Below are 17,408 nucleotides of genomic sequence, written 5' to 3' on the forward strand. Positions count from 1 at the left end.
CAAAACCTCAAAAAATTTTATGGTTCTCCAAACTTTGTATGAAAAACTTGAATAAAAAACTTTGCAAAAGTTGTAAATACGAACCCTGTAATTGGGCGCTGTCAGAGTACACTTAAAGAATGCAGATATTATTTCCAATATGTGCGGTTTTTTATGAGTTGTTAGAAATTCGGAGTACCGGATGTGCGTTACTTACACGCTAGTTTGCGTGAAGAAATTGTGACACAAATATGGTCACGCTTACATATTTTAGTGAAGTTTAAATGCTTTAAAAAATTGAAATAGACTTTCATAACTTGAATTTGAGAAAAACTCAAATGGGAAATGGAAAAGAGCCGATATCGCTGATAATTTGGTAGAAGTTTTGATCTCAGATTTTCTGTACTCTCGTACGCATTTCGGAAAAAAGTTGCAGCTTAATGTTTTTAACAAAAAGTGGTGATTTCTGTATTTATCGGCGATTCGGTCCTCCAACCATGTGCGCTATATAGAGTCTGTGGTTGGTGGAATTTGAGAAAAACTCAAATGGGAAATGGAAAAGAGCCGATATCGCTGATAATTTGGTAGAAGTTTTGATCTCAGATTTTCTGTACTCTCGTACGCATTTCGGAAAAAAGTTGCAGCTTAATGTTTTTAACAAAAAGTGGGTGATTTCTGTATTTATCGGCGATTCGGTCCTCCAACCATGTGCGCTATATAGAGTCTGTGGTTGGTGGGTCTATTTGCAAATAAATGTATTGAGCAGGATAAAAAAACTGATTCCAGATGTGCCAGATTTTTTGTCAAACTAAAAATCATATTCGAATAGACGGTAATGCGTTTAAGACAATCGTTTTTTTTCTGCTTTTTACGAATCGATATGTTGTTCAGACTCATATAGAGGCCCTGATGATTTTTTTTCAGGAAAAGTCTTAGAATTAGTTCAAGCTCAAATTTACTTTTTCGCTGTTTCACTTTTGATTTCTGTTAAGTTCAGTTCATTTTCTTTGTCAAAAGGAACACAAACTCCACTATGGAACAGCAAAAGTTTAAAGTTCATGAAAAACGTGATTGACTTCTAGTTTCGAAAGTGGAATTCAATTATCAGATTTCCCAGCGAAATAAAAGTTTTACCTAGTGATCTAGTTTTCTCAAATTGGGTTATTTTTATCGAAAAATACCTTTTTTTATAGAAAAGTTAAGGTTGAAGTTTCTCAAAATTTGAATTTCTCAACTCGACTGCTTTGGCGCGAACGTCCAAATGCATAAACAAGAAAAAATGCTTAAATGCGCTCATCCAAATAGCTTAAACGTGAAAAAATTTCCCGACGCGAACGTCCAAATGCAACTGCTCAATTGCTTTTAGTTTCCCAGATGTGACGTCTCTTAGTTCATTTTAAATTTTTTCAAAGAATTTATATAAAACTTATATTTCAAAGAACTTATATAGTTTTCTCAAATTGGGTTAATTTTATCGAAAAAGTGTCAATCATAAATAGTTCTAATAATTCTAACAGGTTGAAGGCTATCTACTTTTTCTCGGAAAATTGAAAGTTTTCTGGTATAATTTAGGTTCCCTATACTTTCAACGATGTATTTATTTTGCATTCTAATATTGATCCAATATCTGAATGAAGTCTAATTTAATTACTATCCACTTCAACTATCTGTATTCTTTTAGTATAATTAAATGTTTTTGACTCTGTTTGATATACGAAATGCGAGTATTCGTTTATTTCTATTGAAGTTTAATAGTCTTTTGGTCAATTTTCGTTCCCACCTGAACTATAATTTCTAACCTAACTAGCAAAAAAAGTGTTCATTAAAAGTGTTACTTCGCCTTTTTGCTATGATCACTGTCTGTAGCAATGGAAATTTCGTAGCATCTTTCAATTCCTTATTTTTTGGCTAGTTTTTGTGATGGACGAAGCGTCCGTGGTTCGTGTGTGATACTCATAATTTCTAGGTCGTACGTTGAGTCCGAGGTCGCCGAATATTTACTAATTCGAGGCTTGTTTTAAATTTTTCTTATTGCACTTTTTAAAAATTTATAGAGCTGCTTTTTGCCGTGTTCTCGCTATTGTTTGCGAAGCGCAGCTTGGCATCTGCGTAAATTTTACATCGCTTCCATTAGGATCTCAGACATAATACTAAACCGCAAGCCCCGCAACAGCCTGGTTCAACTTTGCTGCATTTAATCCCCTCTCCTGAAGTCTCACCTCAGCCCTTTAAACTCAAGCAACCAGACCAATGTCTTGATTGCTTAAACTCTCCTTACGGCACCAATCACATCTTTTCGTGTTCCTAAAATCCCAATTTACCTGATAACTCACGTTCGGAAACTCATATTTCCTAGGTTGCAGTAGGTCGTAGGTTTGAGTCCGAGTCGTCGCCGAAGTTTTACTAATTCCAGGCTGGTTTTTTATGTTTTCTTATTGCACTTTTTTGAACTTTATAGAGCTGCTTTTGGTCGTGTTCTCACTAGCGTTTACGAAGCGCAGCTTCGCCTTTGTGTCAAAACATTGCTGCTCATCGACTTCGTTGAAGCAGTTCTAGCATCTTTCTTTTTCCACCTGTGAGTTTTTATTGGTAAATGTTTGTTCGCTTTTAATGAAACTTGTTGACTAATTATTACAATCCAAATTTTCGATTGAAGACTTTTTCAGGCCGCTGATCGAAACATTTTTGTTGTCCGACCTTAAAGACCACTTGTAACAGCGTTTAATTGAGGTATATGTGAGGTGGAGGAAAAAGAGCAATTGTTTACTTCGTTGTGTAGACGTTTGACAAGTTGCTGATGAATCCGAAGAACATGCAGGGAGAGTGGCCGAAGATAGTGTTGAATGACTTGGTGGCCAACTGCCACAAGATCAAGAACAACACAGATGTGGTTAGAGGACTCATGAAGGGGGAGACAGTGCTCTCTCTGCCCATACATGTGGACACTCTCAGTGAAGCCGCCAATGCTTCTGAAATGAGGTGAACACGCTTGTCTTTTTTACCTCCTACGTGAAGAGTAATGAACGTAGTGAAGACTCTTATACAGGTCTTGCAGATTTTTTTTTAGGAAAAGTCTCTAATAACTACAATGGGCATTCATACATATTAATGCATTTATGAATGCACTTAGGTATATATGCACTTTTTGTTTCAATTGAAATTCATCTGCTGAACGTGACGTAAATGGCACTCTCCAAATACGAACGTGGAAATGGCGCGAAAAAAAACATGAACGATTTCTAGTTTCGAAAGTGGAATTTAATTTTTAGATTTCTAGCTATACGATTTATCAAATTGGTGTCGGCAAATCTATATGATTTATCAAAAAACGAATCGAAAATTATAGTTTGGAACAATTGACAATTACAACTGTCTCGTACGAAATTTGGAAAAAGATAACGAGTGTTATATTAAAATATCCACTGAAACGCGTTGGCAACAGCGGCAACCTTGAATATTGTAATCAAGTATTCAAGATTGCCGATGTTGCCAACTACAGCCTGTTTTTTTAACAATCGACAATATTTAACAATCGATCTTTTGGGAGCTCTGGGATTAAGCTAACTATCCAGGCAGTCGGTTTTTCGGAGAAAAATGTTATGCAAAAGAAAAAGGTTTTGTCTGAGGCTTACTTCGACGTCAACAAAAAACACGCTTGAGAAATCGGCATTTGATTCAGTTGTCTGAGCAAATGGTATTTTTTTAGAAATTTTCAGACGGCAGTCGGCGGTCGTTCTTATCTGATGATAATTTGCATTCAGTTGTGATAACTTTGAGTTTTTGATTGAGTAAATAATCAACAACAATACAGCTCATTGAACAAAAGAGTTGAATAAGCTTATCTACCGTGAATGTTAGAAATTGGATTAGAAAGTCTGAATTATTTTTTCTCTTCAAAATACACGTGCACACGAAAACCATACGTGTCAGAATTAAAACTGCATTTGAGCCAGTTAAATGCTTCTTGCTGAAACTATTTATTTTGTGTTTGGCTGTTCAACTTATTTTAATTAAAAATCACGGCGTATCAAAATGCCTAAAGTTTCAAAGCTGGTCAGTCAGAAGTTGGAAAACTATTTCAACGATGTGCGGCTGGAGGAGTCGTTCGATACTTCGATCCCAAAACTGAAATCAGGAGCGGACAAGGATCTTATGGAGTTGAAGTACGAATACCTATTTGGCCATTTGGTAGGAGCAGAAAGAGAGAAGAGACGTGAATACCTTCGGAGATACAAGGAAAAACGAAGAAAAGACATGGAAAAACTGCTGAACAGTTTGGGAACAATAGAAGACGAAGAGGTGAACCAAAACCCAACGGAAGAAAAGAATCATGAGTCACAGGATACGACTGGAAATAAGGATGTCACTTTAGATATCAGTTTACCAAGCGATATTAATGATGACATTCGAGTTGAAAATGGAAGGGCGAAAACCAAAACAGATGGTGAACCAATAGGAACAAAGACTAAGTCGCACAACGACCGTGAATGTGACGCAAAAAGCACGAAATCGAAGCTCAAAGCACGAAAGTACGATGAAAAATCGTTTAAGTCAATGCAGTCAAGAAGATCTGCATTTATCGATGCAGGATCCAACGCAGCATACAGTCAGGCCTCAGAAAAGAAAATTCCAGTTACTAGAGGCAAAATTACTCCAAATTTATTAGACTTTCCAAGACGGAAAGTGATGTTTTCAGAAGCTGACAGGTTGGTAGGTTACGCCGATGAAGTATTCACACAATCCGAGTTGAAACAAATCGACCGTATCTATGGCTGTGGTGAAAACCATTACGGAGTTTTGCCCCCTATTGTGAATAACAAACAGGACATTAAGAAGAAAACACAAAATGGCGATATATTTGAGTCAGAGAACAAACAGAAACAAACCACTCGGAATCGACCCCGAACACATCGCAGATTCAGACTGGCATTGCATCAGGGGACAATTTTGAAAGCGCCGAAATTATGCCAAGACGTAGAGAGAATTCTGGCGTGGAGTGAATGCAGAAAGAAAGGAGACAGTGAAAGTGTTTCATCTGATTCGGAGAGTGAGTACAGAAGCGCAGTGGATCTGGAAGGGAACTTCAAAGAACCGATGCCGAAGGGCGCCGGAGACTGCAGCCACTTATCACTCCTGCTTGGAGTCCAGGACGAAGAGGAGGATTTGATATCGGAGAGGACGTCGAGTATAAGTTTGGGTCCGACAGGAGCGGCTATTATCGAGGTTGACCAACAGGTGGAGTTAGATAATGACGAGGTGTTTCCACCTCCCGAGTCGTACTCGTATATCAGTGGATCCCGAGCCAGTGTCAAGGAAAGTGAATATGAGCCAGACTTTTCCAGAGCATCGAATGCAGCTTCAGATGACGAAAAAGGCTCAGAAAAAGAAGGAACTGCTGAGAAAGATGGGCAAACCGACGAAAACGTGGGCGATGTCGTCTCAAGTTCGGCAACTGAAACAAAAAAGGAGTCATCGGAAAAAGAAAAAGATGGGGCTGAAACCGACTCACAAAGTTCTAAGTCCAGTTCAAACGACACAGTTATCGCTGAGAACGATGATCAGCAGAATATACATGGTTCTGTAAATGAGGCAAGGCAAACAGATGAAACTGGAAAGAATGCTGAAACAGTTTTGAATATGGACGAAAAAACTAAAAGTGGAGATTCTCTGGACATGCGCCAAGATTCGCCAATTTACGCCAGTGAGCGAGGGACTCCTTTTACTGTCGAAAGAAACGAGGCAGACATTGACACGCCGATTCATGATGATCAGTCAGAATCTAAGAAGTTGAGTAAACTTAGTCGAAAAGAGCGAGATGAGAGAAACCCGAACCTGTTCGGAAGCTCCACTACGACTACTAGTTCATCGAGCTCGCGGAGATCTTCAGAAGGAAAATCAGGAAGTGTTCCAGTTCGCGAAGAAGAGAAGGCTGGCCGAAGTTCAGATGATACTAAAGCGAATTTATTTGAAGCCATTAATCAAGATTTTTCCGAAGACGCGCAGCGAGAAAAACGCAATGAAGTTGATTGGGTAGATAATTCTAGAACCGAAAACGGACCTGAGAAAGAAGCGAAAGCAAACGAAAGCAACGACGATGAATATAAACTATCCGATAATATAAACAAAATGTTTAATACTGAAGAAAATGAAGATTGGGAGAACGAAATGAATTCTAATGTATTTAGCTATATCAAATAATCAATAATTCTTGGAGATAAAATTTTAGTAGCGGATATAGGGGGGAAATAATTCATTTTTGGTCAACTTACTCTATTTTTTTTTCTCAAAAATTCACATTCGGTTATATTTTTCACAAAGTATGGTGTTTTAGTTGAGATCAGAAAATTAATTCAGTCGCTTTGAAAAGTCCACAAAAATTTCTGAAAATCCGTGCACACCTTCCTATATCTGCGCCTGCTGAAAAACCTATATCCGCGCCTGTATGATTTAAATAACTGATATCACTTTTGAGTTATTTGGAATTAAGTAGAAGTTCGAAAGCAAATTTGGTTGCAAATTTTTCTCGCTCTAAATTAAAAAACAGTTTCACAAAAATGGGAGAACGAAAATTTTGGAATCAACTTTGAAAGCAATAGAAGTTTCTGGTAGTTTCCCCGGTGTCACTAAAGAAGAATTTATGAGCTCGATTTCAGTAATATATGCAATGACTCATAAAAAGATAGTTTGGGGATACATTCATACATTTCAACATTCATCTTCTGTTTAGGTATTCTATCTTTTATCAAATTATAGTTTTGATGTTTTCAGCTTAATTGATTGATTTCTATTCTTTGTTGAAATTGAAGAAAACTAGATAATTAAATTTTCCAGAATTTGGTTTTTAAATAAGCTCAGGATTTGAGAAAATATACAAAATGAGTCAAACCCTAATGAAGGTTTGATGAGGTAAATTCTGTCCAAGGCTTCAGTCTGTTTTTTTCAAAACTAAAAGAATCTTTAATATGTTTTTTTTGGTTGTTTAGTTGTATCGATACAAGTACGCTCTTCATTTAGGATAGTGGAGTTTGCGCAAAAGTTAAGTTCGTGAGTGACTTCTAGTTCTTAAAGTTGAATATAATTTTCAAAAATGGACTTGATGAGCCAGATTTCTCAGTTTGGGCTAATTTTCTCCTGAAAAGTGTCAATAATGAATGGTTCATGAAATTCAAAGAGCTTTGAGGGCATTTTTTTCTTTGAAACTCGAAACTTGATTAAGCGTCAATGAACGTAGTGAAGAATCTTTTGTAGGTCGTTCTGGTTTTTTTGTTTTTCTTTCACGAAAAGTATCTACTTGCTTGTGTCAAATTAGATCTTTTGCGGTTTGACTTCTCAATTTGTCAACGCTTGCGATTATCAAACGCTAGTAAATCGGAATATATATATTTCATGTTGACACCTCATTTAACGAATTAACTTGAATCATTCTTTAGCTAAATTTTATATTAAATTCAAATTCCTTAGCTCAAGCCTAGATGTAACGAACCTGCATACGACGGCATAGATAACAGGTTCGTATCTGCTCAGGACCTGTTTTTTTAAACTGAAAATTTCCTATTTCAGAAAATTGTCGGCCGTTTTTTGTACTGCAGGTAATTTCATTGATGTATTTTTTCGCTTTTTGTGTATTTTGTAATTTTTTGCCGTTTGAAGGTGAAAAACGTGATCAATTTCTAATTTCTAAAATTGAATTAATTATCAGATTTCTCAGCGAAGTAAAAACTTGATCTAATGATTCAAGTTTCTTAATTTGGGTAATTTTTATCAAAAGAGCGCACATCATAAATTGTTCGTGAAAATCAAAAAGGTTTATGGGCGTCTTTTTTTCTTTAAATTTGGAAAGTTAATTTTTTCAAAAAACAATTCAGAATGGTTTTTTGTTTCCTTGCATTCATAAATGTTTTCCCAATATCAGTGGGCAATTTTGAGTCGTTTCAACGAAAATATGTTTTTATGCTCATCTTTGGATCCCGAAAATGCTAAAAATCTAAATGCTAAAATCTTGAAAATTTCCAATGCTCAAGAATTTTAGGCTTTGTCACCGCCTTATGAGTTATGTATCGATGCTTATTTAACTTTCAAACTTCTCAGTTCTTGAAATTTTTTATGAAAGGAATTTTTTGTTCAAGACAAGTCAAGCCAAATTTTGGAAACTTTTTGGCAGATCAATTTTTTCGATATTTTTTCTTCGGCTTTTATCTCTTTTTGTCGGATAGGTTGTTGGCTATGTATGGATTTATTGCATGTAGTGCGATGCTTTACTTCGCCTCTCTTTGTAAATTTTTAAAGGTGCTGTTTTTCAGTTCCAAGATTTCCAATGATTTTCAAAATTGTAAATTGACAGTAATGAACGTTGTGAGTACTCTATAGGTCTTGATTTTTTTGGTTTTTTCTTCAAGAAATTGTCTTAAAATTTGGTCACGCTCAGTTTTAATTTTTTGCCGTTTGAAGGTGAAAAACGTGATCAATTTCTAATTTCTAAAATTGAATTAATTATCAGATTTCTCAGCGAAGTAAAAACTTGATCTAATGATTCAAGTTTCTTAATTTGGGTAATTTTTATCAAAAGAGCGCACATCATAAATTGTTCGTGAAAATCAAAAAGGTTTACGTGCGTCTTTTTTTCTTTAAATTTTGAAAGTTAATTTTTTGAAAAAACAAGTCAGAATGATTTTTGTGTTTCCTTGCGTTGATAAATGTTTTCCCAATATCAGTGGGCAATTTTGAGTCGTTTCAACGGAAACATGTTTTTATGCTCATCTTTGGATCGCGAAAAATGCTAAAAATCTCAATACCCTTGTAGTTGAAAAGTTTTTCATGACAACATTTTTCCGGCTTTTTTCCCTTTTTAATCGGCTTGATAGGTTTCTGCCTATTTTATAGCAGCTTATTGGCCTCATATTGCGTCTGTTAACGAGCGAAAAAATGTTTTGTAGGTGTATGTCTGTGTTTCAAGGTTGAGGGGTACTTAATAATTTCGTTTAAGTCTTGAATTTTTAAAAAAATTTTTGGCTTTATTTTTTTGGGCCAAATAGTTTTCGGCCTATATTATATCGGCTGAGTCGCCTCATATTGTTTGATTTGACGAGGAAATAGAGTTTTTTGAGAGTTTTTGTGTTACGAGGGTGAGGTGGACTCATTAACCTTTTAGAAGTCTAAAGTCCTGTTGATTTTTTTTCGGCGTTAAGGGTTTCTGACAAGGTATGTTCGGCTTTGTGACCGCTGGGTTCTAGAAATTCATAGAGATTTAAGGCCATCTGTTTTTTTCTTCGAAATTAAAAGTTGAATGTTTTCGAAAAAACAAGTACGTTTTTTCTATTGCGTTCTGTCAGTTGGCTGTTTTTTTTTGAGATTTATCGATTTTTTTTGTTCAATTTGTAGGTTTATCTGCAAGTAATGAGAGTCATTCCTTTTTTGTCGTAACAGGTGTGTATCTCTGCTTCGCATCTGTGTGAATATTGTTTTCAATTTTTATATTTTTAAAAAATGGATTTAAGTTTCGGTTTTCCGACGGAATGAAAAAGTTATCTGTTGATTCAGCTTCCTCAACTAGGGTTTGTTTTAGGGAAATGCGAGATTTAAGACGATATTTTTTGTCCTAAGAGGGGTGAGAAAGAATTATGGCGCAGTTATTTTCCCCGATTTTGACTCAAAGAACGCTCGACGAATCAGCCCTTTTCGTGATTCAGATTTCGAACGAAAATTTTGAAATGGTTCTCTTAGTGCCGAGAAAAATGATATCAATATTTTAGTTTTTCAGACAATGGGAGTTTCCGATTGAGTTTCTAATTTAGTTTTTCTTGACATTTTAAAATATTTTTGGCTATTTTATCTGGTTCCTATGGCTTATAGACCAATTCAGTCTCCTATCGCTAAAGAAACTAAAGAAGTTTTTTGTTTTTTCAATTTTTTCTTTGTTTCAGTTCTCATTATAAAACGTCGCGTGGTCGAAAAATTCTGTGCTACTTGAGCCTGCTGTCCTTGTTTTTCTTTGAAAAAGCTTCTAAATTGCTCGGTTGTTTTTTTTGTTTTTTTTTTTGAGTTCATTGACACTTTTGCAATTGTCTGGTGGCATAAAATTTCTCAAGTAGATTTTGAGAAATCTAAGAAATAAATATTTATTTTTGTGTATCCATAAAGTACGTAACCGACCTAAAATTCAAAAGATCCGATAATAAAATTCGCCGATGATATAATTTTCAACAGGCTTAACATCCAGTGGAATAATTGTGCACTTCATTTAGTTATTCCAAGTCCAATATTAGTCAATTTGTTTCAAGTCAAATGTAAGCTTCTGCTGGTGACATAAATTTATGTAGTAATTTTTTGTATATATTTTTGATATAATTTTTAAACTTAAGAGATCATTTGTTTCTTGCCATTTTGACAGCTGATTTAATAAAAAAAAATGAAGTGTCTTGCTCAACTGCAAACCGCAATCAATTTTAAAAAATTTAAAGAAATAAATAAATATCATGTGAAATATGTGTGTATAGAGACATTGACCAGAGAGTGATCTATGCGATTGAGACGATAGTGATCGACTGGGCGAAGCAGGTGCACAAAGTGCTCAAGTTGGACAGTGGCACTCCTCTTTTGAAGGAGAAGAACAGTCCAAACCCTCTGGTCGAGATCAAGTTCTGGAAGACAAAGTCGGTTAAACTGCGGAACATCTACAAACAGGTATTATGCTTCTGTTTACATAGGGCACATAAAATCCAAGTCTGAAAAAATAAATTACATATATATTTTAAACTCAAGTATGAAATAAAGTTTAAGAAAAACAATATGCAATTGTATTTCTTGTCTCCCTCTGAAACTTTTTCTTCGTTGATTATTTATTAAAGCCGACTGTGTTGATCGTTTTTAAAGAGATGGATTTTGACAGAATTTAAGTTTATATGTATGTTCTTTTTTAGAAAATGTATTTTAAAATTTGATTTTTCTGATAATTCTCTATGCTGGTTTCCATGGTACTTCTGCTTGGTTATCTTTTTCCCGTTATTCAACTTACTCGCTTGTTTTGTTTTAGATAACTGATATGCGCGTGTCAAAAATCACAACAATTCTCACTAAAATCAACAGCTGCTACCTGCCTTCATTTCGCCAGCTGTTTGTTGACTTGTGTGCCGGTTAGTTGTTCTTCGGGTCAAAAAACGTAAGGTCAAACTTCTGGAAAAAAAACTCCCAGGTGTCTTTTAGCCTGATACTTGATTTTACGTCCTCCCTACGTCCACCCTCTGATTTTATAAGTCGAAGAACTCTCGCTACCAACCATAGAGATTGTTCTAGTTGTCACCCCCTACCTGATAATTGATTTTCTTTTCAACACAACGAGAAAACCCCTCCTATTTTTGCCCCCTATTTTCCGCTAAGTCAGTACCTAAGAGTACTTGGGTGTTCAGGTCTTACAGTCTGCTAAAAAAAAGCTTGTAAGCATATATTTGGCTTTCAAAAAATTACCATTCAAAAATTGCCTTCAAAAAATTACCCGAATAAACGGAAGTTTATAACTGCCTATTCATTAAGTATTCATTCTGTATAATCAGAATTTGAATTTTTTGTTCCGACCATTGAAAATGGGGAGGAATTTTGTATTGGGGTGTATTTTAGTGTTTTCTTTTTATTTTCCACGCAAAATCAGCTACCACAAATAATCATCGGACTGGGTTAAGTGATATATCATATTAAAGCTCTTTTAGTCGTGATTTGAGTGTCGAGAAAAACCGGTTTGAAGTTTTTGGTTTTTTGTCTAATTTCGAGAGAGTGAGCAGGCTTACAATAGCTTATTTATGCTTAATTTAAGCCTTTAGATTTTATTTTTACTCACATGAAGTTAGTTTTTGTAGTTTTTAGCTTCATCTTAGGAATCAAAAACTTCAAAAATTTGGAAACAATTTTGAAAAATTAAAAATTATATTTTGTTATTTGTCTTTAAACAAGCTAAGCATAGTTGTCTTTAAACAATTATACGAAAAAAATGAACTTTTTTTTTCGTATACTAATTGAATGCGCCCCCTCTATAAATATAGGCATGTTAGTTGGTAAATTTTTTTTTTTTTAAATTGACTGCTAATGGGTCATAATTGGCTTGCGTCACTTAGCAATGCAATTATGTAGATTCAAAACTGGCGTGCGTCACCTCAGAAATTTTGTAGTACTCATTCAGTTTTTCCCAGTAGCGTTATGGGTCATATTTTTGCTGGTGTATGCAAAGTGTCAAAAGTTGTTTTCTATATTGCATTTTTTTTAATGACTGACGAAAATGCTTAAGTTTTACTTTTTCGCTCAGATTCTTTTATCACACCACGCCGAAAAAACGACACTAATTTGAAAAACGATTTTGTTTTAATTTTTTAAGACTGGTCGGAACATTCTGTGCTGCTTGCACAGTAACCGGCTATCCTTGTCCATTTTTAAATTTAGACGGGACTGCTTTATCCTTATCAAAGTTCAGATAGCCGATCGTGAAAACACGGTTTACGGAAAGTAAGCAGGGTGATTAGCTTTCTATGCCGAAAAATCTGTAGCTGTTTATGATACGTAATTACACTTTCGAAGCAAAGTGTATTAGCGCGATTATTTTTTCAACCTAAGTCGCAAATACTAGTGCCAGTTTTGGAGCACCACAGCTTTTTGATAGCATGTGCTTTGGCATTTGATTAGTAAAAAGTTAACACAGCTGATGCATTTTAATTCATCAAATGAACCGAAATAAGTTATTTGTTTCAAAAGCAGTACTATGATAAAAAGCTCGATTTCGGAATATTTCCAGCTCAAAGTATCTCGCAATTTTTTGAAGTGCATAATTTATTCATAATTTGGCTTTGTTTTCCAATTTATTACATGCAAAGTTGTGTCTTTTTGTATTTGGTGCTACTTTTGGTGCATCGAATTGGCAATTTATTAGCATATGTAGCTGCGTTATTGGTGGCTCGATTATGGGCATTTGAAGCATCCGTGACTGAGTGGTTAGTGCGTGAAACTAAATTTGCTAGGTCGCAGACTCGAATTCGACACGTTTGAGTTTTTGCTATTTCGAGGCTTATTTCTACTTTTTCTTATTTCACTTGATAGAGCTGCTTTTCGGCCGCGTTCTCGCAAGTGTTTGCGAAGCGCAGCTTCGCGTCTGTGTATAAAATATTACCAAACCATTCTTGTCCAAAAAATATATATGCCCTAATTTTGATAAATTTTGTTTTCCGTTGCATGAATGGGTATTACGTAGTTAAAATCTTTGCTCGACCGAAACGAAAACTCAAGAATTAAATTGTAATGAGGAACTAAAATGCACATGTCAAGAAATATTTTCGTAATAGTGCGCCACGGTTGATTTGCTTATAGGTCTGAAACAGGCAGAGTCGATAGTGAGACACCTGACTCCTTTGGAGGACCTGGTGGAGCAGTTCCTGGCGTGTGATGCGACCGAGTTCAGTGGTCAGATGGAGGCGATGTTGCACCAGACAGCCGTGATCTGGTTCAAGTGTCCCTACTACAGACCGCCCTCCCGCATCATAGTGTTGCTGCAAGAAGTCTGCAATGTTGTCGCTGAAGTGGTATGGCATGTTGAATTACTCATTGCGATAGGCTAATTTATTTTTTTTGTTAGTTGGCAGTTCTGTAATGTAGAGTTCTTCTAGATCCAAGCAATAACAATTCAAGATGATGCTTGTCTTGTTATAAAGACATGCATCCTTTTGTAATGTTTTTGTTTGGATCAGGCAGGATGCACAGTAACAGCGAATGACAAAATTAAATTAGCCAATCAAAAGTAAGATATTTCAGTCCAACAAAAGTGGAAAGAAAAAAGAGCAATCAGTCGCGCTCTAACCGATTTAAGGTGTCTTTTTTTGTTTATTGACATGTATCTGTTGTCGTTGTCAGTGGAATTTCCCCTTTGAATTTGTTTTACAATCCGGTCTGTCTGCTTTGAGTTGTACATCCCGAAATGTACATATAGGTTCTTGGTTTGTGCTAGGCCCCATATACAATCTTCTTTATTATTAAAATTAAAAGTTGTATATGGGGCGGTGTACCATTTGAGAAATTAAAATCTCTGCTAATCGCTAATTGCTAGTGTTGGTAGCATTTTTGGTTCATTTTAATAAATGTGCAATCTTTGATCTTTTCAGATCGTTGGTCTGCATAGCAATATGTGTCTTATCTGATGTTTTTGATATTTTGTTTTGAATCGCAAAACCATTATTTTTTCTGAACACATTTGCAGTTTTTTTTTCTGTTCAATACCCCTGCTTTGCACACAATCACCGGCAATTTGCGATATTGTTATTAATCAAAATAAGTCATTGCAAGATCTTCTAGCGGTAATCGAATAAAACATGCTGCTTCGTTTTTTTTTTCAAACTGCTCCTTATTGCCTTATATGCTCTTCATTGAAGTGGAAAACAAACAAAGAGTTTAGCTCGGCATATGTTCTATATTGATTTTTCAGCCTCACCTATCAGGAAATGAAATGGAAAAGGCAAGCAGCTTTTGTCGATAGCTTTTTACGTCAATTCAATACCTCTGCGAAATCAATTTGGATGGGAGCAATTTATACGATTGAGGACGTTTGTGCTGCTTGCCAGTTAAATTGTTCTCAATTTTCATGCTCTAGGCAATGAACTATTATTTTCAAATCAGCTGAAAAGATGCTATTATTTTCCATTTTTTTTAACTAAGGAAGACTTCAGGTAAATTAATTTGATTTAGCGATCTTGTTCTTCTGACCATCTAGAAAAAAGTAAATTTGAAATTGGGTTATTTTTCACAGAAATCAAAAGTTGGGATTGTTTTCACTTTGAATAAAGGCCCCTTGAAAATTAATTCTTAAAGCGAAAGCACTGAAATAAAAGTAATCATGAAACTGCAAGCTGGTAGTACTTTTCTGCTTGTAGCGGAATCCCTTCTGACAATACTGCTTCATTAGTGTGCTATCGAACCCATGACTATAAAAGGTATCAACAATCAATCTGAATACAAGGGGGAAAATGGCAACATAATGATAGTACTCCAGGAATAGTAGTAGCAAAAAGCAAACCGTAATTTTCAACTTAAGGTGATACGAAAATTATTGCAGTGATGGACAAGGATTCCAAGAATTAACGTAGAAGACAAAGCAAGTCAAAACCATTCTTTTACATTAAAGCATGATCTATTTGAAAACCTTCAATTTATTAAATGAGCTCAGAAGATTTTGCGAGCAAAGCGAGCTTCCTTCTCTGCTCTGCTAGTATACTACAATAATCAAGTGTCAATGCAAGAGTTTTAGATTATTTAGGTTGTTTTCTTCTTTTTTTTCACGAAAAAATCATGCCCAATTTTCTGTTTTAAAGGTTTGTTTTTGATTTCTTTCAAGCTCAAAGTAAAATCAATGGCTGTATGCGAGGCGAATTACAAACATACAAAGAAACGAAACTGAAGCAATTAAGTACTGGATTTATTTAATTCTCAAAAGTGGATTTTAATTTAACAGCGGAATAGAAAAAATAGTGTATCCAATTTTTCATCGTTGGCAAACTTCACAAAATAATAACCAAACTCAAAAATGATGCGAATTTATGTTAGTTTTTAGTTGCATCCCAAATAGTGTCGGTCATAAGGGATTCTTGAAAATTAAAGAGCGATAATTCTTCCTTTTCTTTTTTGAAATTCGTTGTTTTCCTGAGTTCAGTATTACTTTCGGACTTAAGTTCAGATTTTTAAATCCTCCTACGAAGTCGTGTATTTTTTTTAAATAAAAAGTTCTTTAAGCCGTGATTTGGGTTCCAAAAATATCAAAAACTGTCTCAGCGTCGGAGAAAACGATACCTGAGTTGAGTTAGAATTTTTCTTGCTATTCAAAATTGACCAAATTTTTTAAAGTATAACAATTTTTTTTTGTAACGGCCAGAACATTTGTGCTTTCCGAACAGCAACCGGGCCTCCCTTGTGTTTGAAAGTGTTTTATTTTGTGTGTTGTTTTTTAGAGTCGTGGCTTCCTGGACATCAGTTCCCTGTTCACTTCTCCCGAAGTGGACGAGAGTCTGGCGAATGTGAGCAAAGTGGTAGACCAGCTGGAGTACTTCAAACTCATATACGACGAGTACAGGTACGCATATTCTACTGCTCACTCTGTAAACTATAGTCAGCCAAACAGAAAGTACTCTGTTAGGTAGGAGTGTAGTTATTTTTGATAGAAAATTTACAGAGCGTCAAGTGCGGGCCCTCCCGGAGCTTACAATGGGATAGAGTTGAAATGGGCTAACGACTAAAATCATCGTCTTTGATGTACTTTTATTTCAATAGTTTGGAACCCCTTCCGTCGTGAGAAAACTGCTTATTGAGGAACTCTTCTTAGTAAATTTTAACATTACATTTGATGAATAATGATTTTTTTTCTGTTTAGAGAAGTCTATATTCCGGAGATGACAGCGCTAGCAGGTAAGGAGAGGAAGATGTCTTTAATCTCAGTCAGGAGTGGAGCAAAGGCCACTAACAACTGGGACTTCGCCAGTCATCTGGTGTTTGCAAAATACGACACCTACATTGCACGAGTGCAACAAGTCAAGGTACTTCACTTGACAATCATGAACATAGATAAATAATTTTATGACAATTCTTTACGTGTTAAATGACTGAATTTATTAGTTTTATCAATCTAGTTTATGATTAGTTGAATTCAACATCGTATTTTATTTTTTTTTCCACAATTTAGCGTGCAAAAATAATCATAGACTCAACTAAAAAAAAATCGACCGTAAGTGACTTAATTTGAATGAAAGAAATTGGTGGATAAAAAGCATTTTTGATGAAGATGTTGGTATCTATGTGACTTTTATTTCAGCTGCTGTTCGAGATTGCCAATGACTTCCAGAGGTTGGAGAAGCTAGAAGCGTGTGGGACCAACGGGAGGGTTCTGAGTGCCCAGATCGAGAGTGTCTACGAGGACTTCCAGGAGGCATTCAAGATATTCTCAGAGAACAACTCCTACGATCCTCTCGACACCACTGGAGAGGTAAGATCAGTGTGATCAAATGTTTGCTCGAAAAGTAAAAGTTTTTTTTAAAGTTGGTTTTGTGGTAACTTTCCATCTTCAAGATACTTTTCGCCTTCGTCAACCAAGGGTCACCCGTTGAAACTTTTTAAAGGCGCATTCCATAATCGTATTTTATAGTGGTAAAGCGTCCAAGGAAAGCCCTTTGATAATGTTCTAAGACATTCTTTCATCGCTGATTGAACCCTGAAATTTTAGAAACGCGCTTTCTAGCAGGGTTGCAATCTTTAAAACAGAGGTTGTGTAAAACATGTTTTAAACGTTTAAAACACTGTTTAAAACATCACGAGTTTCAGCGTTTCAAAGTTTCTAGAAATGTACATTATAGTGTCAAAAAGTCCAAGATTTTGACAAAATTAAGTTCACTTTTGGAAAGCACTTTTAGACAATTTCAAGG

At 35.5% G+C, this 17,408-nt stretch overlaps 1 protein-coding gene across 1 annotated transcript in view; it reads left to right on the top strand.

Annotated features, from left to right (window-relative positions):
• The window catches only part of LOC134839682 (dynein beta chain, ciliary-like), a 214,558-nt gene that overhangs the window by 3,406 nt on the left and 193,744 nt on the right, over window positions 1-17,408 (top strand). Inside the window, exons 3-9 of the mRNA XM_063855304.1 lie at window positions 2,759-2,958; window positions 10,473-10,659; window positions 11,009-11,108; window positions 13,321-13,532; window positions 15,945-16,066; window positions 16,364-16,526; window positions 16,802-16,972. Coding sequence (XP_063711374.1) covers window positions 2,759-2,958; window positions 10,473-10,659; window positions 11,009-11,108; window positions 13,321-13,532; window positions 15,945-16,066; window positions 16,364-16,526; window positions 16,802-16,972 — 1,155 coding nt within the window. The remainder of the gene's footprint in view (window positions 1-2,758; window positions 2,959-10,472; window positions 10,660-11,008; window positions 11,109-13,320; window positions 13,533-15,944; window positions 16,067-16,363; window positions 16,527-16,801; window positions 16,973-17,408) is intronic.

This window comes from Symsagittifera roscoffensis, chromosome 2, assembly GCF_963678635.1.
Source record: "Symsagittifera roscoffensis chromosome 2, txSymRosc1.1, whole genome shotgun sequence".
NCBI classification, from domain to species: domain Eukaryota; kingdom Metazoa; phylum Xenacoelomorpha; order Acoela; family Convolutidae; genus Symsagittifera; species Symsagittifera roscoffensis.